This window comes from Protopterus annectens, chromosome 7.part1 (genome assembly GCF_019279795.1).
Source record: "Protopterus annectens isolate FY-2018-M chromosome 7.part1, PAN1.0, whole genome shotgun sequence".
Taxonomy (NCBI): Eukaryota; Metazoa; Chordata; order Ceratodontiformes; family Protopteridae; genus Protopterus; species Protopterus annectens.
This window is the reverse complement of record NC_056740.1, coordinates 378,142,136-378,166,694: the sequence shown is the minus strand read 5'-3', so window position 1 is coordinate 378,166,694 and position 24,559 is coordinate 378,142,136. Positions and strand designations below refer to the sequence as shown.

General features: G+C 41.6%; 1 protein-coding gene across 1 annotated transcript in view; it reads left to right on the top strand.

Annotated features, from left to right (window-relative positions):
* Positions 1-24,559, top strand: part of GNB5 (G protein subunit beta 5) — a 1,344,368-nt gene that overhangs the window by 315,631 nt on the left and 1,004,178 nt on the right. Inside the window, exon 5 of the mRNA XM_044078823.1 lies at positions 12,183-12,315. Coding sequence (XP_043934758.1) covers positions 12,183-12,315 — 133 coding nt within the window. The remainder of the gene's footprint in view (positions 1-12,182; positions 12,316-24,559) is intronic.

Sequence of the window (24,559 nt, the reverse complement as noted above, 5' to 3'; positions counted from 1 at the left end):
GTTTTCTAAAAATAGAAGGAATAGCATGAAACAAATAATGAGCTAAACTATATGCTTGCTATACACACCTCTAAACTGTCCAGATTTTTGCCGATTATCCAGATGTTTTTCTCATATTTTTGGTCAGTTCCTCATAAATTTTGTGTGTTTTTTTCCTGGCAAATTATTGAAGATTGACGCCACTAGTTAATGACGATTGATGCCACTAGTTAATGAGTGACATGTAGGTTTCAGACTTCATTTCCTTCAAATGAATACATGCCAATGTAAAATCTGTTATTCTAGCAACTTTCAAGTTTAAAAGTGCGATATTTAAAATGTATCTCTGATTTTGTATCTTTGTTCCCCCCCACCCCTTTGTTTTGACTTTGTCCAGATTTCTTGTGTTTAGAATTTGAGAGGCATGATGCCTCAGAAAGCAAAGAATGACCCACATTTATGTACGTGCCTGGTAACAGGTTGCATAGAGTGTTGTTTATGAATGTTACAGTACTGTGCAGATTGGAATGCGTCCCAACTAGTTAAGAAAACTGTGTCTGTTTTTTAAACATTCTGCTGAGAGCCAACCTGTGGCTTAATGTGTTTGAGTAAGTATGTACACTGTAAGACAACACACCTGTTGGGTTACACCTCTCTTTGTCAGAAGGGTGCTAGCAAATTACTGAAACACTTTAAACACTGATATGATTACAAGCAGTCTGTTAGATAAGCCTGACAATTAAAACGCTTTTGAAATCTCCATTGTAGGAGCTGTCCTGTCTGTATTATTGAAGTTAGTCATAATCAGTTTAGTCTAAATATCACATTTTTGATCATAAGCAATTGTTCTATGTAATTCTGTAGGGTGTACTTATTTTATAAATGTGACTGTGTACAAACAAGGTGATTTTTAGTTTACACTGAATGACCCAGTATAGCTAGACTGCAGGAATGTGTAAGAGGTCTTAAAGCTAATAGCATTGTGAGCTGAGTTGTTCTGCATATGACTGAAGTGTGTCTTAAAGATGTCCTGATTTCATCTAAATGTACATAAGCTGATAAGCTTATTTTATAATGCAGCAAATTGTGGGCAGATGACATAGCAATGGATTTGGCTTGAAAATATTTAATATGAAAGCAATTAATGTGTGAATTTAAAATATACTTGTGTTATATAATACACATTTTATTTCAGAGACAGTAATAGCTTTTGATATACTTTATTGATGGTGACCCTAGTTTTGATCAAGAACACTTTAAGGGGAAATGCAACTTTAATGGGTAAAGTAACTGTTTGAATTCACTGAATGCATTTTAATACTACATTTTTAGAATGTAGCATGCTATAAAAAGGATTTCTTTTACTTTTTTTATTTGAGATGCCAAAAGTTTATATCAGGAATGTGTTTGTTTGTTTTCTTGATTGCTTATTACCCAAGGTAGCCCAGCTAGGGCTAGAGACCCTTTCTGGTAGAGTCCCAAGGAGAAAAGCTTCATAGTACATATAGTTGTCAGACAGAATAAGAAAATGTATATCATTTTAGTAGTAGCATCAAGAATTAGATAATTAAGCAATAACCAACAAGGTGGTGTGGAATATTGAAGATTTACCGACGGTTGGGGTAGTTTAATCACGAGGGTGAAGCCTGAGTGATTAAATAAAGCCAACCGTGAGTAAATCTTCAATATACCACAACCACAGAGTCGGTTATTGCTATTAAACAATGACATTATTTAAGAAAAAAGTACCTACTTTTCTTAAATAATGTCTTTGTATAACAGCGAATTACTGTTCTTCCGCTGGTGGTGGTATACTGCTTCCTTGTGTTGATGTACTGTACGTGCGTAGGGGACTTGCGTTCCCACGCATACCCAGTACATCAATGCTCTGAAATGGAAGCAACAGAGAAAAGAAAGTCTCCATTGCTCTATTTTTTTTTTTTATTTATTAAAAAAAATAATTTTTGGACACTTTATACCAACGGAAAAAAGTTTGGGTGACCGGACCTTTTTCCATTGGTATATTGTGGGATTTACAATGGGCACGTTGGCCAATCAGTGTGCACATTTTGGAATATTAATAGGGGGTCATTGTATAATTGTGTACTTACTCATTTCTAACTTAAAGTAGTTACCTTTCTAATTGCATATGGTACAGTTTAACAGCTACCGGGTTCGGTTAAGAAAGCTTAACGTCACATTTTGCACCAAGTAACATTTGTAATGCCTGATGCACTCAACCTTGTAGAAGGTTTCTTATTTCATGTAATTTTGCTGGATCCCTATTGAAATGCTGGCACTTGTAAGGCTGAGTGCCAACACACCAAAAAAAAAAAAAAAAAGAAAATGCAGGAGAAGAATAAATATCAAACTTTATTTTTCTCTTTTAAACTTGTTTTTTTAAGACCCATACACCCCTCCAAATGCTGGGGGCAAGCTGCCTACACCCTCTGATACCAAATCCAAAACTGTGATTGTCGTAACTCTGAGAATAGGGAATATTTTGAGAAATGGACATTTGTTCTGCCATTAAGTCTCTGTATTATAAGGATCACTGTAGTATGCTCCAACATTTCAGATGGTTACCCATTTGGCACTTTCTATTTTTTGTGGGTTAGATTTTCTTTGACTCTTTCCATTTACAAAGATCAGGGTTATAGATTGTATACTTAAAACATACTTGGATACTAAAAATACCAACACAGACAGAGCACCTTGCTTTGACTGAGCTCTGTGACTGTTCAGTACACTACATTAGCCTCCCCCCTTTAACTTACAACCATTAATTTACTGCGTTGAATAGCATTTCACTGGTGTCACACAGTACATAGATGGGCTGGTGTATGAGATTCTTATGCGCAATCAGTACTTTTTGTGTGTTTATTTATTTGGTAGTGTGCTGGTCAGTATTGACCAGTTTCAGGGTCCATCCCATGTAGATTCAGAACAGCCATTAACTTCATTATTCAGTACATCAGACACTGAGGTGGTATTGTAGCCAACTGGAGTTTTCTCAGTTCTAGCACCAGTTTGTGACTCATTGACATGTTCAGTACAATTTTCTCATTGGTATAGTTAGGGAAGACTAGAAATTGACTTATGCTTCATGGTTGGCATATCAGCACAGCACCTGTCCCATATTCTGGCATCAGGATGCTCTTGTTGAGGAGAGTTAGTGTCCTTATTTATTTCTAAGTCTTAACTATTCAGGATGTCTTCTGCATGGAATTACTAAATGAGTTTCTTGACCTTAGTTGAAAACTTGGCCTGTTTTGTCCATGATGATTTTAGGAATCCACTTTTGATTTCTCCTGTTGGTTTCCTGGAGATGTACGGGACTCTGTTTCAGTGAAAGATTTGCTTCTTGCATGTTTGTTTTATTGGAATATTTGGTAGCACTGTATTTTTTGAGTCCCTCTCAGATGTGGTATCACCAAGACCCAATTGACTTTTTAATGTCTGTACAGTATCAGTTTGGTAGAATAGGTAAATTGGGGGGCATAACCAGAATGGCGTAGAGTTTTATTACAACAGGTCAATTACCATTATCAATGTGATGATACACTTTCATCCACAGACTGCCTCCTCTAGTACTCTTCAGAGCCGTTCTTTATTTCTTCATTTTCCGAAGAGCTATCTCAACTTTTTTTCCACAACTTCTTTGAAAGTTTTAGGAATCTTTCAACTGTCCCATTTATTGTTAGGAGTTCTGTTCCACTAGCGGAATGAGCTATTTTGTTTTGTTCAACAAAACAGTGAAACACTTCTGAAGTATACTGGGTTTTATAGTTAGTTATTGTATGCTGACATAAGCCATAACTAGAAGAAAGTCTACTCAAATTATGTGTGATAGTTTGAAATACAATTTCAGGCATACAAAATAAATTTGGAAAATCAGCTGCCTCTGTCATAGAATCATAGGCGATTACTAGTCAATCGACGTGGAGGTCATGTCAAGTCTACCCATTTCACCCCAAAGTAATATCATAGAAATTATAGTCAATACCCAAGATTGCATTTAGTAATGGCTGCCCATGTCCAGGACAGTTGTGGATGCTACCCTTGGTAAAAATTTATGGTGCCCCATCCACTTGTTTAGGTTCCTGTTGAACAGTGTCATAGAAGTGCTCTGTTTCACATGAATTGGTAACCTATTCCAAAGATATGGCAGTCACTGGGGGACAAATCTATCCCTCCAGCATGTCCTATTTAAGTTGCAGGACATATTTATGTCCCTGGAATGGGTAGCTCTAGTCCTGTTTGATTTACGGATATGCAACAAGTTCATTGGTTTGGGTGTCAGACTGCTCTGTAAGCCAGGCATAAGTCTCCCCTAAGAAGTCTGTATGATACAGAGTATAGTGATGGGGACTTTAGTTGGTCTGTGTAAAGCACATGATGGAGTCCCTTGATCTTCTTTGTTATAAACCTCTGAGGTCTCTCCAATTGCTGCAGGTGCTTTGAACGGTACATGCTGAATGGGGCATTATACTCAATTATTTGCCAGATTAGTGCAGAGTATAGAGGGGTTATAACCTCTTGCTCTCAAGATGATAGCTTTACTAATCAAGTTTACTACATATAAAGCCTTCCTTACTACACTAGAAACATTTTTGATTCTTTCTGGTACAACCGAGTCTATACACATATGCATGTGATTGTACAGGGCTTTAGTATAAGCTTCGGTGTAGCTATCACTTCCAGCTGTGTGTGGGGCTTGGAATGCATTTATACCTTAACATAGAAGGGTATAGTTTTCCTTAGTGAAGTTGTTTAGTCTGATTCGCCCTTTGTGAGTTCTGGTGATAGTGCCAGCTTGAAGGTGACTGATTTGTGGTCAGATTTAACTAATGATGGCCAACAGTTGTGGCAGTGCATCTCATTGACATGTTAGTGACGACCAGATCTAGTATGTTTGTTCCTCTTGTTGGGGTATGAACAATTTGTTCTAGGGCATTTGAGTTAACAAAGTCAAGGAACTTTTGTGCGAGTGAGTTAGGGCTAGTGTAGGTTTTCCAGTTGATGGTAGGATAAATGAAATCCCCCATAACCCAAGTGTTCGGTAATATTTGGATTGTCTCCAGTTTGGTCAAGTAGACTTCATGTGTGAAATGACCCATGGAGAGGGATCTGTAACTGGCTATGACTTGAATGGGGGTCTTACCCACCATAACCTGAACTTGCATGACTAGTTAGGCTAGTTGTTCAGTCTAACTAGATGGGAGGTGAATTTATTGTTAAAATAGATAAAAACACCATCTCCTTTGGTTTCTCACGTTTGTTTTGTGGTCTGAAAGTGTGGAATGCATTGCAGCCTTGCAAGGCCGGGGTACTGTCTGAGGCCTTGAACCAGGTTTCAGTGACCGCAGAGATGTCTACATCTACCAATGATAGATGTGCTTCCAGAGTGTGCAGCTTTTGGTTTCAGCTCCTAGCATTTTAGCAGCCTGACCCTTATTTTGTTATGCTTGGCAAATTTCACATTGGTAAGTTTGTTTTTGAGACCTTGCCTAAAAAAGGCACTATGGGCAAAGCAAGAGCCTTTGACAGCAGTCAAAAGCCTACAGGTCTCAGGTGTAAACTGTCTCTGGCAAAGCATCGAGGTTTGTCGACCATAGCTTCCCAGACTGACAGGAACTGGATCCCCATTGAATGGCATCAAAACTAAGCCAATTATTGAAATCAGTCATTTTTTTGTTTATATTGTGGCATCATTCTAGGTGAGGGTAGTGTGTTGCTCAAAGCTAGGGACATACCTGTCTGGGACAAATACTCAGAAAGCTCAATCATGTCTCTTCATATAGTCTAGTGAGGTATGTCTTGGGTCATTCACTCTAACATCACACAACAGAGTCATAAAGGTACTTGCTGCTGAGAGACATGAGTTGTGAGTATGATCTGATGAATCCTGGCACTGGACAGGCAGCTGACCGTGACTTTCTTCTTGTCCAACCTGGTGAGTGGGAGATCTGTGTATCTCACTGTTGAGTTTCCAATGACAAGAACATTTGTTTTTTTAGTGTTACGCCTTACAGGCTTGGTAGGTGAGACACTGGTGTTACTATGTGTCATGGTTGCTGTGGGAACTGTGCTAGTTGTAGCAGTCTTGTGTTTTGGAGGTCTTTGGTGTTTCAGTAAGTTTTTGAGACAACCTCCATGTATGTTAATTTTTGTGTTTGATGCGTACTATGTGTATGAGTAGTGTTGGGTGGGTTGACAACCTCATCAGCATACATTTATAGTGTAAGAGAGCATGGATTCAAGATTCTTGGTGTAGATACATCTCTTGCACTCTGTACTAGAGTGAGTTATTAGTAGTGGTTGTCTGTGTACAGGAGGTACTTACTGCACTTCCTCATGAGACCCAAGTCAACCAGGTTGGCAGGAGAAATAAGGGTGGTCCAGCTGTCCATAATGCTAGGCTGAAGACTGTTATCATAAAGGGGGTCTTTTCAGGATTGATCAAGGAGGAGCTCAGTGGATGGATATTTCTGCTGCGTGTTTTTTTGCAGGTGGTTTAATAGGTTACAACTTACTAGCATCATTTCCTTGATTAGGAAGGTCCTAAGGATGAGGACTACACTAATGTGCTACAGCTGTATTTAAGGGAAAAAATTGCTGAATTTATCTGTCTAGCTATGGAGCATAGCTGCACGGCAGTGCGCGATGCTGCACAATGCACAAACAAGCAGAAACCTGATCAGATACAGGGCTTAAATACCAGAAGCTAAAAACTTGAAAAAAAACTTAAAAAGGTTCAAAAGGACAAACAAGAATGCTTACTCCAAGACCTTGAGCAACCACCCTTCACCAGACAGGTTCCGGTCAGTACACTCCTCTCATTAGAGTGCAGAAGGGTTCCTTCCAATCAAAGATGGCCTGCAAAACATGCTCAAAACAAACAGCACTACAAACAGACCCAGATGCAGCAAACCTATATCTGGACTATGCTACAGCCACTAGCTACCCTAGTTTTTGGTGGGAAACATTAGATAATGTTTAACCCAGCAGAAAAATAGCAGTGAGACACTAAAAAGCATTTAAAGCCACAGAAAACCAGCAAGGAGGCTCTAAAGAATGTTTTACACAGCTAACAATTCAGTTATTTTAATACTGCTTGGTGGGAAAACGAGAACAAGCAGAACAGATTGCTTTGCCACAGTAAAAGGTATCAGCAAATACTTAACAAACAGTGAAAATAGCAAAATGAGCTGAAAACAGCAATAAAATACTATTTAACAGACATAGTACGGCAGACAATTACAATACGACAGTGTAGTTTAGTACACAGTATGTAAATACAGTAGTAAAGGAGGTGGCAGGCAATAAAAAGAGCAGTAAATAGTATAAATAAGTAAAAAACAGGCAACGTCTTAAATCTCGCAAAATTAATTTGTAATATTTTTATCAGTTCTCTGTAAAATGCCATTTTCCTTAAAGTTGATTTTATAAAAGAACAACAACAAACATTTCCAGAATTCAAAAGGGTGAAAACTTTTTTTCTTGTTTTTTTTTTTTTTTGTAAGGGACCAGGCCCCCCCAAACATATGTACAGTTTCCACAGTCACACCAACTTGAAGAAGGAAGATGTCTCCCTTGAGAAGCGAATCATTGCCAGTGCACAATTAGAAAACACACCAGCAATTATTTCGTATGGGAAAAAGCATTCAGCTTGTCTTTTTTTTTTTTTTCTTGCAGGCTACTGATGCTCAAGCAATTTCACCTCAAGCATGTTTAGGGAAGCCTTTTATGCCACCTATCTGGAAATTTCCAAGGGTGTAATGAAATTTTCCTCTGCAGTTTCTGTTCCTTATGATGTGGCAGACTTGCTTTATGCATTTTTTAATTTTTCCCCTAGCTCTGGATTTGGTCACCAGACAGTGTTTCCTGCTAGTGCTTTTGTTTTAACAAGACAAGGGTGAATTGTATGAGGTTCCTCCAGTTCAATTTTCAGAACTTCTATGGAATCAGTTCTTGAGTTGCCTTAGTAGAGATCACATTTTTCAAATTAAAGTTCAAATCTTCTTTTCTAAAACATTTTGATATATATATATATATATATATATATATATATATATATATATATATATATATATATGTATGTATGTGTGTGTATTTATGCATGCACACAGATGTGATCAACAATTACATCCACTTGTATAACTGACTGCACACTTCAATGTTTTGCCAACATCAAATGACTAAATACACAAATAACTGGCATGCAGGAATTTATCTTCTCATCTCACTGCTGTACCCCCCCCCCCCCCACATACACACACTAAAATGTCTCAACATTTTTTCTCACTAATCAAGCAGAAAGCTAGAAGTAGTGATGGACAAAATAATAAAATCAGTGATATATATTGCATTTATATTTCAGAGATTTGCCAGAATAACAGGCTTTGCATTAGCATGCTTTTTGAAAACTCAAAAAAATTCAAAATCTATCATCATTATTTAGTTATTGCAATCCTCATTGATTTGCCAGCAAACTATTAACTTAATAAGATATAGAACTAAACATGACAAAAAAAAAATCAGAGACATTTTTCGAAATTAGAGTTAATTGAGAGCATACATGCCTCCTACACACATACCTTCATGCATATAAAATATATAAATACAGTAGACGACACACGTGTGGGCACACACGCATGCACCCACACACCCACACACACACCCACACACACACGCGTACACACACGCACACACACACACACACACACACACGCACACGCGCACACACGCACACACGCACACACGCACACACACACACACACACACACACACACACACACACACACATGCACCCACAGACACACACACACATGCACACCCACTAACACACATACACACACACACACACACACACACACACACACACACACACACACACACACACACACACACACACACACACACACACACACACACACACACACACACACACACACACACACACACACACACACACACACACACACACGTGACCATTAGGTACAGCCACTTGTATGACTGTGAATGTTCACCTCAAATGATTCATTATCAAGTTAGTGAATAAATATACAAATTTCTATTACACAGAAATTTATCCTATCAGCCCACTACTATCAAGAGTATAATGTGTAACTCATTACACTTTTCCGATATTCTCTACATTTCAAATATTATGAAGAAATCTGCACAGGACCAAAATAAATTATTTCTTTCATATACGTTTAAAGTTCATGGAATAATAGGCTTTGCGTTAGCACACTTTTTCTGAAGGCTGTTAAGTCTGATGCTCAAATGTCTGTCATTGTTTAGTGTCTGTGATTCTTACTGATTTGCCAGAATACCACAACGTTTGCAAGAAAGTAGATTAAAATATGAAATGAAATCAGGGACCCCCACACATATATGCTATGCCTGCCTACACATACACACACACAAACACACACACACACACACACACACACACACACACACACACACACACACACACACACATTCACAAGCACTCATAAGTACTTATTTTCTTACATGTCCAAAGGCAGGGTGCCTGTGAAAAACTAAAATTAAAAAAAAAAAACGACTTTCCCACTCTCGCTTGCCATTAACTAGTCCCCTTCAGTCTTAGGCTATCTCAAGCACGTGAAACATCCTGAACCAATAGGAAGGGCTCTTTGATCTTTCATACAGCAGGCCAATGAAAAGCATATTGAGCAATGTTTCTAATATCTTCAAGAACTATCTCAGTTGGTTGCATAAAATTAATGCCGGACGGTTTAGAAAACAGCAGGGCAAGGTGATTAAGTTGATTTTTTTTTTCTGTTTCAGATGTCTTCAAAACCCTGCACAGCCCCCACCCACAGCCAACCTTTAGTCCAAATGTCTTCGCATCAGTCCACATTCTATGTCAGATATTGCAGTTTTAGATATTCTTCTTTTCTGCTGTAGCACTTGGCAGTGGTAGGACCTTTGAAGTGGCCATTGTACAAAAAATGTTTTGCATCCCTTGCCCACTTCACATACCATTCCCTGTGCCTGTTCCTTAGATCTACTTGCATACCACTGATATCTACTTATACTAAGACATGTATATCTCCTTCCCACCATGAAAAGTTTCATCAGTTCCTGGTCTGCACTTTGTAACTTGTCCTTGGGAATTTCTACCATTGTCTATTACATTTTGAATTGCATTGTTTTCTGTATTAGCTAACCTCCCCACTTCTCCTAAGGTAATTCTCCTGTGTGCACCAGTTCTGAAGCTGTGCCATTTCCCACCTGTGCTTATCCTCTCTGAGTTGCTTCTTTACCTCCTGCATCTTCGAACACCCTGCTTCTTCATCGAGTATTACCCAGCAGCCTCGTTCCTGCTTCCTTCATTTCTTTCTTGGGCATGTTTTCCTGCTTAGTCTCCTCTGACATGTGGATATCAGTCTGTCCATTCTCTTCCTCACCTGGTACATTTGTTGTCTCCTGGCCTGGCCTGCCCATCTCCTTTACCTTCCCACCTTCAGTCTTTTGCTACTATGTGTAGCAGGACTAAACTCTTTCCTTACTCCATTTGTGTCCTGCCTCTTTCTGTTCCAACCTTGTTGTGTGGTCTAGTCTCCCTTTTTTCCTTGCGATATATCTTCCCAGGTAATGTTATTTCCCATTTATCTTCCAACAAGCAGTTGGCACAGGCTCTGTGCTCCCATGCCATCTTCTTTGGCTGAACTGCTTCATCTTTTAGCATGATACAGAGGTCCGCAGGCGTCATTCTGAACCGGACGGGAAGAGGAGATAGGAATGGCCACAAGCATCAGATTACTTGGGACTAATTTAATTTGGATTTCCAAAAGTACCTTTTCTCAGAGGTTGCAGTTAAGACGTGGAGGGAACTAATGGAATGGATAATAGAGAGACTCAACAGAGGTATTCAAGGTGGCATAAGACACGTGGAAAAGGGTAAGAAGAATCTAGAGATAGCGGGAAGGCCAAATGCTAAATGCACTTAAAATAGCGCAGTAGATAGACTTAGTGTCTTTTTCTGCTGTTAAAATGTTTCAAAACAGTTTTGATGTGCATCATTGCATGTGGTCAGTTATGAGCCACAATACATTTTATGCCCTCACAATATATTTGGACCATTTTTTAATAAAAAGCTTCACCAGTGATGCCATGTTAGAGTTTGCATTGGGAATGCATCTATTGACTGCATAAGCAGAGGTATATCTGTTATGGTCTATGGACATGATTCCATGTTAGATCTGCCTTGATGTCACGGGTAATGAAGGTCAACAGTTTACATGGTAGGGAAAATGCAATTTTTATGAGTGTGATAACATGTACTTGAGACATTCTTGTAATGATTGACAGGGTAACATACATCATAATGCAGTAGGCACAACATGCCATGGTACAAAAGGTAAGTACAGACATGTTTTAGAACACTTCGAGCAATTGTAATGTAGCGTAAGGGAATCCCAATTGTTTTGTAGCCGCTGTAGCCGCTTCCACTCCACATGTCCTTAAGCCACATTTCCGTGTCACTGCAAGAACTCCTGACCCACCTCAGTACGTCATGTCTCCTCCAATTCATTTTCATTATTTACATTTTTTCTCTTCTATTTTCTTTCTTTCTAGTTTTAGTTATGTCAATACAGTTTGCATTGAGTCAAAATCTGTTCTTTCTTCTCCCTGCTTATCAACTGCTTACTCAATTTTTTGTAGTAAATCTTTGTACTGTCTTGCACATTTGATGCATCCCTCCTTTTGGACTATGCAGACTTCTTCTTTTATATCTCTGTGTAAAAAAACAAGACATTGTCATCCTGAGGACTGTGAAGTCGCTGGAAGCACCTGAATGGTTTTGGACATGTTGTATCCTTCTTTCCAATCTTCTGTTTGCTTGCTCTCAGTAAATCTTCAAAATAACTCCTGTGAGCAGTGGGGGTTTACAAATTCCACTGGCTTTGGTCCGTGGCAAGTACATTTAATTTCACTGCACCAAGAACAACTCAACTGTAGTCTTAGAATGGAATATACTCTAAACGTTATTTAATGATGTTATGTCTGATCACTGGTGGGGCTTCTGTGTGCTTTAACTGGAAATAAAAATGTACTTAATTTAGTTAAATTCTGAATGTCTACCTTTTTACAATGTTTATAACATTTTGCTGTTGCATTAATAACATTTATACCATGTGATATGATAATATGTTCTTCCTTAGGGGTCTGGACAATAAATGTTCTGTGTATCCACTAACATTTGACAAAAATGAAAACATGGCAGCTAAGAAAAAGTCTGTTGCAATGCACACAAATTACCTGTCGTCTTGCAGTTTCACCAACTCCGATATGCAGGTATTTTTTTTTGTTTCCTGAAATTCACTGTAATTCTTTAGTTTATAAAAGATTTGATAACAGGTAAGGCCTATTTTTTTCTACAAATTTTGTAATCGCAACTAAATGTAAATAAAATTATATTATATATGGTATTACAGGCCATGAATGCATTAACTAAATAACTGCATATGAGATTTCTCTGTGTATGATTTTACATTCCAATTTGCTGACTTTTAACAGTCTAGCACTTTTTTTTTACTTTCTAGAGACATGCTTACCCTAGGTGTAAAAGAAACGTCATATGCATTTGATAATATGTGAAAATAGTTTCTAAGTTATATTATATACTGCAACATGTATTTTATTTATTTATTTAACATTTGTTAACCAGGAAAGTCCGACTTGGAACAAAGCCAATTTTCAGTGGAGGCCCGGGGAGAAAGGCTCCATATGCATGTCTTTGTATTGTGGGAGAAAACCGGAGCACCTGGAGGAAACCCACACAAACGCAGGGAGGACATGCAGACTCCACACAGAAGGCACCCCAGCCAAGAATCGAACCAGAGAACCTTTTGCTGTGAGGTGACAATGCTATCGCTGCACCACTGCACTGTCTTCACTTTAGAGCAAATGAGAAATTATTAGAATAATGTTCAGTGAAGCTAAACTGATTTATATTAGTTTATTATTAGCATTCTTAAGATAGGTTCTTCCTCATAGAAGTATATGATATGTTAATGAAAAGATAAAAAGTTATTACCTCTTCAAAGTTACAGTTTTGTCTCCCAGAACTGTGGGATTTGCTGTTATTATTAGTACTTGGTGCTTGTTAATCTATTTATGTATTTAGTGCATAGCATGTTGGAAAAAAGTTCAAGAAAAAGAAATATCTGGCATGAAGGAACATTGTCATAAATGTGGAAAAAAAATCATAAACAGCAAGGGCTGAGATGATACTGGCTTTTTGATACACTTTGTATATGGTTGGTTATATGCTATCACTAGGTGGGGAGGCTTTTACTGTGTAATATGTGGTGAGTAATATTCTGGATATCCGTGTTATCAGATGAAATATTTTTTTGGTATAACGTTCTCACATCTCAAAGTATGTCTGTGGGTAACCATTTGAAGTTCTAAGACATAGTGCATATCCTGGAATATCAAGACCGAATGATAGAAAATGTGGACTTGCATGTACTAAGTCCAAGACTGCTGTTTCTCAGAATACTCCCTTTTCTCTGAGGTATGACAATATTGGAGTTGGTAAGGTTGAGAGAGTGTATAGGGCTTGCCCTCCACATCAGAGGATACAAGTGGGTTTGCCCCTTGCAAAAAACAACTTAAAAGGAGAAAAGTGATATTCTGTCTTTTCTGTCTTTTTTTCTTTCTTTCTGTCATTTTGGGACTTTTTATTATGAGTTTCAACATTTCAATAGGGAGCCATGTTTGTCCACTGTCTTTAGAGGGTTTTGGTGAAATGCATCTTACATTCTGAAATTAGCCTAAACGATCTTGCATTTTGCCAATTTAGCTGCTTTTACATAAGTGTAAACTGTAGACATTACTTTATTTATAAGGGCAAGACCCAGTTTTTTTTTTATTATTTTTGTTTGTTTGTAAGAACAATACCCACTAAGCAAAATGTACTTTTCAAAGATGACCCAGTAACTTTGGTTTGTTTAAGTAACTTTGTCACAAAATACAAATGTGAACAAGGGATCACTTTGCAGTCATTATTTTGATTTAATTCACATTTTCTGAAGTTAGGGTAAAGCTATTTGAAGCATATTGCTTCAAATGACTGTTTTTTTCAGGCCAGTTATCGGAAAAAACAATTTGTAAGGTTTTAACTGCAGAAACAAAATGTTAAAAATATTCTTGTCTGCAGGGGCCAGAGCTACTGATGTTGAATACGTCAGAATTGTGCCTCTCACAGTTAACAACTCCAAAACTGTTTTTTATAAATGTACTGTCTCCTCTTGGAGAGTGAATATTTTGCACTGCTAATGGGAGTCAGAATTCAGGTTGCTTTTCCCACTGTTTTACCAGCTGTGCTCAGGACAGTCAGTATATGAAGTATTCTTTAAACAGTTATCTATATCTTTTTTTTTTTTTTGCTGCTCTGTTTGATAACCATCCCTTCTAGATGATTTTTCCCCCATTTTTAAAACTTCGCTAATTCACTGCCTCCATTCTTTCTAAGAAATGTTTCTCTGCAGCTTTTTTCCCCTTAGAAATGTTCATTCTTAAATGGTATTAATGGAACTGTTCATGTTTAATGGCTGTCATTTTTAGTTCAGTTTTCAAAAGGCAATAAATCATGTTACTGAAGTCACAATCCAGACTCAAGGCTGGGCAGTGATGTTTTACAAATTCTTTGTCTTGTCTTTTTTTATATATTTTAAGATCTCACTTTGCTTGGTCAGTTATATGAAGATTCCTTCAGTTGATCTTAAAACACTTTGCTGCAGATTATGGCAGAGAGCTGTTGAACACTTGTGATGCATATGTTTTGGTGGGGGTTAGGTCGCAATGTAGCAATCAAATCCCAGATGTGAAACCCTGCTTAATACAGCTGTCTCGACAGATGTTATGTGTATATCTGCAATTCCAAAACAAACAAATAAATAAAGTTTAACTCTACTGAATATGGTAAAAAGGGAAAGCCAAAACTTGCAATATTGTAGTAAACTCATTTTTCCACGGTGGAAAGCCATTCTGTGTTGGAGGGAAGCCTTCTAGCTAATCAGTGGGAATGGTAAGCACTAGGTAGCCTATCTACCACAAGAGTGGTTTCTGGCCCAGAAATTGTAGTTTATTGGCCGTTTGGCAGTTTTTCCATCTCTTATAACTTTCTGGTTTAAAAGCCTGCGTTTGCGTTTGTTTCCCACCTTTCCTGTAACTAGTCTAGTCCAGATACAGATTTGCTGTATCCAGGACTGTTTATAAGCTTCTGAGGCCCCCAAGCCTTTCTGTGTTGAGTGCAGTATTTGTGCCGCCTTTAATCCTAGAGCTTTGGTCAACCATTTTAACAAGTCGCTTATTAAAGGTTTGGTCAAAGGAGGCCCCTTGGTCACTGGTTTCCCAACCAAGGTGGGCTCCTTAGGGGCTAGAAAGAGGATTCTGGTGCTGGATACCCTGTCCAAACATTCCAGGCTGTCAGATCCTAAGTCTTCAGATCTGGCTCCAGCCAGGGCAGTTTCGGATCCGAGATCTTTGGGTCCCAGAATGTCCTGGGAGTCTACTCCTGGATCCAAGGGTTTGGATCCAAAGCCTATGGATCCAACTCTTTTGGCTCCCTCTCACATATCCAGGGTTCTGGACTCCAGACCTTCAGTTCCGAGGGTGGGAGCCATGCCCATGGATCCAACCCTTTCAGATCTGAGAGATTCGAGGGTTATTATTTTGGATTCTTCGTTGATTTTGGCTCCGATTATGTTCGATCTGAGAGTCATGCCAATGCCGATTGTAGTGGAGGATCTTCCCTTTGATCCTTTGTCCTCAGCATAGGCCCTGTCTTCTCCCAGTAGGTCTCACTCTAGGGAAGACAAGAGAAGACCTTCAGGTTCCAGGCACGGCTCTCCCAGCAGGTCCTCCATATCCTCACGATCTTCCAGGAGTGCCTTTTCTATGGATATGGACAGGATGGTGCGGGCCTTTCTGAAAGCTCAGATGGAGTTGGGGCTTCTGGCTTCCCCAGCCCACAGGTCGGGGGAATCTAGTCTCTCACTTCCCATTTAACTGCTCCTCATCCAACCAGTGGCTTGGATTCTCAGGGACTGTTGAGCAGAGCGGAGGCTAGGGGAGCTCTGGGGCTCTGATTGGGTCCTTCCCTAGTGGGATTGGTGGTTGGTACTGTTCCTGTACCCCCAGGACAGACCATCCCTCCAGTCAGGGCGGTCGACCTGGGGTCCATGGGGTTGGATTTGGGCCGGGGTTTTTCAGACCGTTCTCTACCCCTGGGTGCCTTGGCCTTCGATAGCTCTGGTCTGGTGCTGTCTCGTGGCATGTGGGGCCAGGGGGGGGGGTCTACCTTTTCTTTTGCTAGGGTATTATCAGCAGGGGAGGGGGGTGGGACCTCCTCCAGTCATTCTGCTTTCCGGGCTGAGAAAAGATCCTTCTCTGCGATCAGAGTTGCCTCCCCCACACAGTCATCCTACCCAGCCTCAGTATCTGAGCAGCCCGGGTCATCCTGCTTCCGGTCAGCCCATACAACTTAGCCTCCAGGAGGGTGCCTCCCCTCAGGGGTCTCCTCCTCTTCTGAGTCTTCCCCGCAGCCTCCGGCAGAGGAAGTTCCCAAGAATAGGACATGTAAGAGGAGACATCTTGACTCCCCTGCGGAGTCCTTAACCGAGGATATGGATGCTGATGAAGGGGATGGGTCCCCGAGATCACTGCCGGAGGATGTCTGCTTTGGAGACATACTCAAGAACCTCAAGGCAAAGGCGGTTGGTCTGCCCAATCCCCATCCTTGGAGGAAGCCATATTTCTGGAGGCTTTCAGTACCGGCCCATCTACCTCTTGGGTGTCCCCCCCCCTGCTGATCCTCTTATTGATCTCATGGCCAGTAGGGCTTGGAAGGAGCCAGATACCATGGAACCAGTGCCAAAGAAAGAAGACAAGTTTCTCAGTCCATGAGCAGATAAAACCTTTTGGTCCAAAGCAATCCCAGCTGATGCTATCTATTGTGGTGGCCACTGCACCAAAAAGGAATTGGCAGAGCAGAGTTCTTTTGTCCATCCTCCTAATCATGAATTGAGAGCTCTGGACAGATTTGGAAAGCGGGTGTTCACCTCGGCTGCCTTTAGCCTGTGAGCATTAAATTATCTTGCACATTTCACCCATCTCCAGAGGGATTTGGTAAAAGAGCTGTCTACTTCCCTTTCTGGGTCCATGTCTGAGGAGGAATTCAAGGTAGTTTCTCCAAAGCTGTCAACCCTTCATTCGGTTGTGAATTCATCCATGAGACTAATCTCCAACATGGCGGAGGGGTCCCCACGGGCAGCGGGCTCGGGCATCGCCATTAGGCATCATGCCTGGCTGTGCCTGAGCAGGTTTGTTGAGGCCTTCAAGACATCATTTGTTAATGCCCCCTTAGATGGTTCCACTCTCTTTGGTCTTACTGTGACAGATATGTTTACTTGCAGTGAACAGGAAGGGAAGACTTTGTCGGTCATTGGGATCAGGTTTTCTGCCCCTCAGAGATCCTTTTCTAAGACCCAGAAGGGGAGTAAGAAACTGGGGTTTCGGAAGGCACAGTCTTCCTTCTAGGATGTTCAGGAGGATTCCTCTTCCAGGGGATGGGGAAGAGGTTTCAATGGTAGACGTTACCTGAAGAGCAGGGGAGGCCCGCAAAATCAAGGTTCCAGGGAACCCTTCTCTGAGAAGCCTTTGCAGCATCCTTGAGACATTGCCTGACTCTCTTTCCCTGGAGGCAGTTGGGGGTCGGTTATCTTTGCACCCTTTAGCCTAGGCAAGTGTTACAAATGATCATTGGGTGCTAGCAACTATAGCCAGGGGCTACTGCATTCCCTTTTCGGAAGTTCCCCCGAAAATCAGAACCCTTCTGGATGTGCCACCCAGTCAAGAAGAGTAGGCCTGACAGGAGGTTGCAAACCTTCTTCAGAAAAGTACCATACAAGAGGTACCCATAGGGCAGAGAGGATCCGGAACTTATTCCCACTTCTTTTTAGTTCCAAAGAGAACAGCGCACCTGCGTCCTGTTTTGGACCTCCGTCGCATGAACCTGTTTGTACAGAAGTCAAAGTTTCAGATGGTCACTGTGCAGTCAATTGTGCCCCTCTTGCATAACAATGGCTGGATGTGCTCAGCGGAACTCCAGAATGCATGCTACCATATAAAAATGGCCCGACAGCTCCCAAGAGAAAGCAAGAAACCTTCTGGACTGATCATTTTCAGTTCAGGGCCCTGCCCTTTGGTCTCACCTCAGCCCCACGGGTGTTCATCAAATGCATGGCGGTGGTGGCAGCTCATGGCATGGCTACAGGAAATCCAGGTTTTTCCCTTATTTGGACGATTGGCTGCTGATGGCCCCTACAAGGCATCAACTGTTGGGCAACATTCACACCATACTCTTCCTGTTTCATCAGTTGAGCATTACAGTGAACATGGCCAAATCCTTCTTGATTCCAACACAATGTCTGGAGTTCATAGGCACTCTATTAGATACCACCATGCAGATCGCAGCCCTTCCTCTTCCCTGGGGTGTCTCTTATTCAAGCCCAAGTTCAGGTTCTGCTGGAGCAATCTTGTCCTCTGGCTTCTTTCATTCTCAGAGCTCTAGGATCCATGGCGGCTGCCATTTATTTGGTACCGATGGCTTGGTACCATGTGAGAGTTTTGCAGTGGACCTTTGCAGTTCTGTGGTCAGCGTTGCTGCATCCCCTATCTTTCACCACTTGTCTCACCCCAGTGTGTCAAATGCATCTTTTATGGTGGATTCGTTCACCAGACCTTTAGCAGGCAGGTCATTTTTCCACCGATTCCTATGGCGACAGTCACCTCGGACTCTTCCCTCCTAGGGTGGGGGGGGTCATTTCCAGGGACAGACAGTCCAAGGGACATGGCCACTATCAGAGACCAAACTGCACTTCAGTGTTCTGGAGATGAGGGCAGTCCTCCTGCCGTTGCAAGCCTTTCAAGATTGCCTCCATCAGGGAATGATTGCAGTTCTGTCGGACAACATTGCTGTTGTTTGGTATATAAACAAGCAAGGGGGCACATGTTCTTATCTGCTGTGTCAGGAGGCCCTGAGGGTCTGGGAATGGGAGATGGCCAAGGGGCGCTTTCTCATTTCAACGCACATCCCTGGGGTATCCAAAGCATTGGCAGACAAATTGAGCAGGGCTATCTTGTCCCCTCATGAGTGGTCCCTGAATCCAGTGGTGGCTCAATAGATCTTCCGTCGGTGGGGTTATCTGAGCTGTGATCTATTTGCATCTCCTCTCAACCACAAGTGCAGCAAATTCTTTGCATTGATCCCCCCAAAGGGGGAATCCCCCAGGGATACGCTTACTCATGATTGGCCTCCGCGTCTCCTGTCCTTTGCCTCTAATTCCCAGAGTACTTCAGAAAGCCAGACACCTGAATTGTCAATTGATCCTCATTGCCCCCCTTCTGGCCTCGGCAGGTATGGTTCCCTCTTCTACCGTCTCACTTGAGGCATCCACCCTGGGTGCTCGGTCCAGTTCTGGATCTTTTGTCTCATTCATCTCTTCTCCCGCTCCTGAACCTTCAGACCTTACGTTTGACAGTGTAGTATGTCCACTTCCAGTGATTTTGGCCAAGATCAGGCTAGCTTCACCCGTAAAGGATATCATTCTTGCTTCCTAGAGGTCTTCTACTAGGAAGGTTTATTCCAGTAAATGGAAGAGGTTTTTGATTTGGGCAAGGAATAAGAATCTGGTCCCCTTCTCTGCCTCTATTCCCGAGATGCTTTTTTTTTAACTCTCTTTTTAAGGAAGGGGCCAGTTTTTCCACGATCAAGGTTCAATTGGCAGCAATTTCGAATTTTCACCTTAGTGGTGATTCTGCCTTTTCTTCGCGTCTCTGTAAGGCCTTTTTAAAATGTGTTTTCCTATTATGGTCTCCTGTGAAGCATCTTCCTCCTCCGTGGTATTTAACTTTGGTCCTGCAGGCATTGACAAAACCACCCTCCGAACCGGCAGCTTCTTGTGATATCAAATTTTTTTCTTGGAAGACTGCCTTTTTAATGGCAGTAACTTTGATGAAGAGAGTTTTGGAGCTGCAAGCTCTTACTATCAAGCCGCCCTACTTAGTTTTTCATAAGGACAGAGTGTCTCTGAAGCTAGATCCATCCTTCATGCTTAAAGTGGCCTCAACTGCGAATCTCAATCAATGCATTGATCGTACAGTGTTTTTGCCTAAGTATTCCAATAAAGGAAAATATATCCTGCACACCTTAGACATTCATCGTCAACTTCCTTTTTATCTGCATAGAATGTAAGAGTTTAGATGTTCAGACCAGCTATGTGTAGCCTTTTCTATGACTAGAAAGGGTAGAGGAATTTCAAAAGTAACGGTCTCCTGCTGGATTTCGCAATGCATTTCCTTCATTTATTCTTCAGAATGTATTCCCTTGTCTGCACCAGTGAGGGTTCACTCCACCAGGGTGGTTTCTACATCCACTGCCTTTGCAGATCGTCAATCTTCAGTTGACATTTATGCAGCAGCAATGTGGTCTTCTCCTCACACATTCATTTTCTACTATAAGTTGGATTTGGTTTCTAGAGGAAGGGCTTCCTTTGGCTCCACGGTTCTTCAGCATGTCCTTCCTTGAGACCTCCCAGGATTTAGGTAGCAGGGGACTCTGACCCTAGCGTGAGGAATGGTGACTAGATAACATCAGATTTATTATAGTTATGTGCTTACCATAACTTGGCATCTTGTGTTATCTGTAGTCACCATTCATCATGGCCCCACCCTCCAGCCCCCTTCTTAGAAGATTGGTTGGATTGTGGTGATTCTGTTTTACTGTTAGTGCTTTGGTCTGTCTTCTTTCCTTATCTAAACTCGATCTGAGGGAGTGGAGGTCAGCGGAGCATTATGGGAGGGGAGGAGCTTGAGCTAAGCTCTTGTCTGTATCTGCCGGCTCGGATCCAAGACCCTAGCACGACGAATGGTGACTGCAGATGACATAGATGCCAAGTTATGGTAAGTACATAACTATAAATGTTCTTCGTGTTTCACTGTTGCAGTCACCACATTTGGGTTATCTGCTTGCAGTAGCCCTCAGTCGGCCTGATTATCAAAGTCTTGCATCCTGCATCGGTTGCTGACTCATCTTCCATGATGTCAGGTAGTCAGGGGTAGAAAGCATGCAGCCGACACCATTACATCAGTCATTCTTGCCGTGCGGTGCCCGAAGCAGAAGCAGTTCGCAAGTGCCGGTCGGCCAACTCCTGAAATTTTCATTTTCGAGTTTCAGAAACAAAGTCTTCAACTAAAGCTAAGTTCCCTACTGGGGAAACTTTTTCTTGCTCTAATCTGATGTCAGTAAAAGTCAATAATTGTATTTCTTGCGGAAAGCAAATACCTCATAAAGATTTTCATTCGTACTGTATTCCTTGCCTAGGCCTTGACCATGATGTACCTTGCTGTCGGTTTTGTGCCTTACTTAAACAACAAACTATTTGTCGTCGGTATATTTATGCTTCTAAATATTTTGGTACTCGGTTCAGTTATCCAGTTATGTCTTCAGTAAGCCACCCGACTACTGACATTCCAAAAAAAATGCAAAGATTAAGACAGAGACAGGCCGCCTAAGTCCAAAGCTGCAGACGACGCTTCTCCTAAGCTAGTCACCAGTTCACCGGTACTCAGTGAAGCGCTTTTGCAGCCCCTGATACTCGCTACTTCAGATTCACAAGCCTCTACTGAGACCCATCCGGAGTCCGGTATGCCACGAGATGCTTCAACTATGGAACCTGTGGATGTCTCTACCTTGGATGGGTCCGGAGCCGCTGTGCAAGCACCAGCTTCTGAGGGTGTATTCAGGCCTACTGACTTGCATATTAAATTGACCCCATCTTCTTCTTCAAGGCCTAAAACTGGAACCATGCCTAGAAAACCAACGTCCAGACTGCATGGTCAGGCCTCTATGCCTAAAAAACAAATGATAAGAATGGTTGAAGACCGTGTTACTTTAATCAGGGGAAGCCAACATTCCTCCTCTAAGAGACCTAGGACTGAATTTGCTTATGATACTTCTAACCAGGATTCTGAAATTTCTGTTTCCTCTGATGACCAGGATTTACCCTTATCTACCTATGAGGATTTTGAGGCAGAGGACTCTATTCCCCCCCCCCCCCCCCCAGAGGATTTATCTTTTGGTGAAACCTTGCATACTCTTAGGGAGCATTTTCACTGGGAAAGCCAAGATTACTTTGATTCTAAAAAGAGGCTTAGGGATTTCTTACTCCTGCCCCAACACAGGCCTTTAGCTATCCCTCCTGTACTAGACATTGTTGATGATGCCTTTTTAGAATCTAGCTTGGCCTCTGACTCTTTACCTCCTGCTCCCAGAAAACCTAATAGATATTACAGGGTACCTGACTGTCACAAGTTCCTTTTTAAAAATCCTACTGTGGATCCTGAGACCATTTCACAGGGACCCAAGGGCATTAAGGCTGTTACTGCCAAAAATCCTATCCGCTCTGATAGAGATTCCAGGGCAATGGATAGATGGGGTAAGAAGGTATACACTTCTACAACCTTGGCCATCAGGGACTTAAACTGTCAGCTTCATATGTTAAAGTATCAGCAGCATATTATTGGATTTCTTAAACAGAAAATTATGTTGATTCCTGACCGTGCTGAAAGTAAGGAATTACAGGATTTAATGCATTCTGCTGAACAAGTTGGAAAACATACTTTGCAATGTGGTTTGATTCACTAAAGGCATCTTGAAGGGCTGCTGTCACTGGGTCTGTACTTAGAAGGCATGCTTGGCTTAAGGAGCAATCTTTGCCAGATCATGTTAAAGCTAAATTGCTGGATGCTCCCTTAAATCAGGACCGCCTGTTTGGCAACAAAGCAGAAGAAGTTCTTAAAAAGATGGAGGAAAAAGCTAAATCTATGCAAACTGTTAAAGATTTACTACAAGTACAGCCTCCAAGATTCAGTAGGCATTGGCCCTCTAATAACTGGTTCTTTCCTGCCTCTCCCAGGCCTTCTCAGTCCAAACCCAGAGCCAGCAGAACACCCAGGCTTCAGTCCCAGGGTATGCACAGGACTAAGCAGTGGGGGGCTCCCACTTCCATATCAGGGAGTAGTAAGACTCCCCCCATGATAAGCTGATAAGTGCTTGGAAGTACTTGCTCTGCAGGCAAAAAACTGGGAACTCATTACCCAGGGCAAATGGGTTTTAAATATAGTTTCAAAGGATACAGATTTCACTTCCACACATTACCAACCCCAAGCAGTTGGCCAGAGCTACCCCCAAATCAGTGGGCAGAGGCTCAGAAGCAAGTACACTCTCTCTTAAGCATAAAGGCTATTCAAACTGTACCAGAAGAGGAAAAGGGACAAGATTTTTACTTAAGACTTTTCCTGGTACCCAGAAAAGACAACTCATGGCATCCTATCCTAGACCTTTCTATCCTAAACACCTTTTTGGTGATTACAAAATTCAAGATGCTAACTCTTCACCAATTGATTCCTATGCTAGGCAAAGATGCCTGGTTGGCAACACTAGATTTAAAGGAAGCCTACCTGCACATCCCAATCAGGGAATCTTGCATAAGATACCTACGCTTCAAAGAAGGCTACATGCACTATCAGTTCTCTGCACTGCCCTTTGGGGTATTCACAAAGTGCCTAGCTCCAGTCATTGCATTTTGCAGGCAAAGAAATATTCAAATATACCCGTACCTGGATGATTGTCTAATTCAGGCAGAAAACCAGGACATGTATATATGTATAGAAGGTGCTAACTTGTCTGGGGTACACCATAAACGAAAATAAATCACAACTTGTACCCTGTCAACAAATTATAATCATGGGAGCAAGCTTGAACACAACTTCCCAGATGGCTTTCCTCATGCCAGAGAACCAAATTCATTTGACAGCTTCAAACTAATGGCCACAAAAACTCTGCTATCTGCAAGGCAAATACTGCAAGCCTTGGGGTTCATGGCCTCCTGCACTTTACTAACTCCATATGCAAGACTGCATATGAGGAAACTACAATGGTATCTAAAAAGCCTATGATGTCAACATTCTCAGGATCTAGAAGCAATGATTCATATCATACCTTGCCTGCAGTTAGAGGTCCTTTGGTGGGCAGAGGCCTGCCACCAAAACAAGGGACTACCATTCACTCTACCCCCTGCCGGCCAAACCCTAACAACAGATGCATCAGACTATGCATGGGGAGGTTCACCTGGCAGGGAAGTGCATTCAGGGCAAATGGAAACCAAGTCAAATGCACCTGCATATCAATCAAAAAGGCATGTTAGCGGTACAGAATGCTCTGACAGTCTTCAAGGACCACATTTTTCCAGGACAATTAATGGTAAAGACAGACAACACCACTGTTATGTGGTACATAAACAAGCAGGGGGATACCCATTCATACCCCCACTGCAGACTAGCCATGCCTCTGTGGAACATAGCCTTGAGCTACCAAGTGCATCTACAGGCTCAATTCCTGCCAGGAAAACTAAAAACACTGGCAGACGAACTAAGTAGAAATCTCATGGACCCACACGAGTGGAAACTG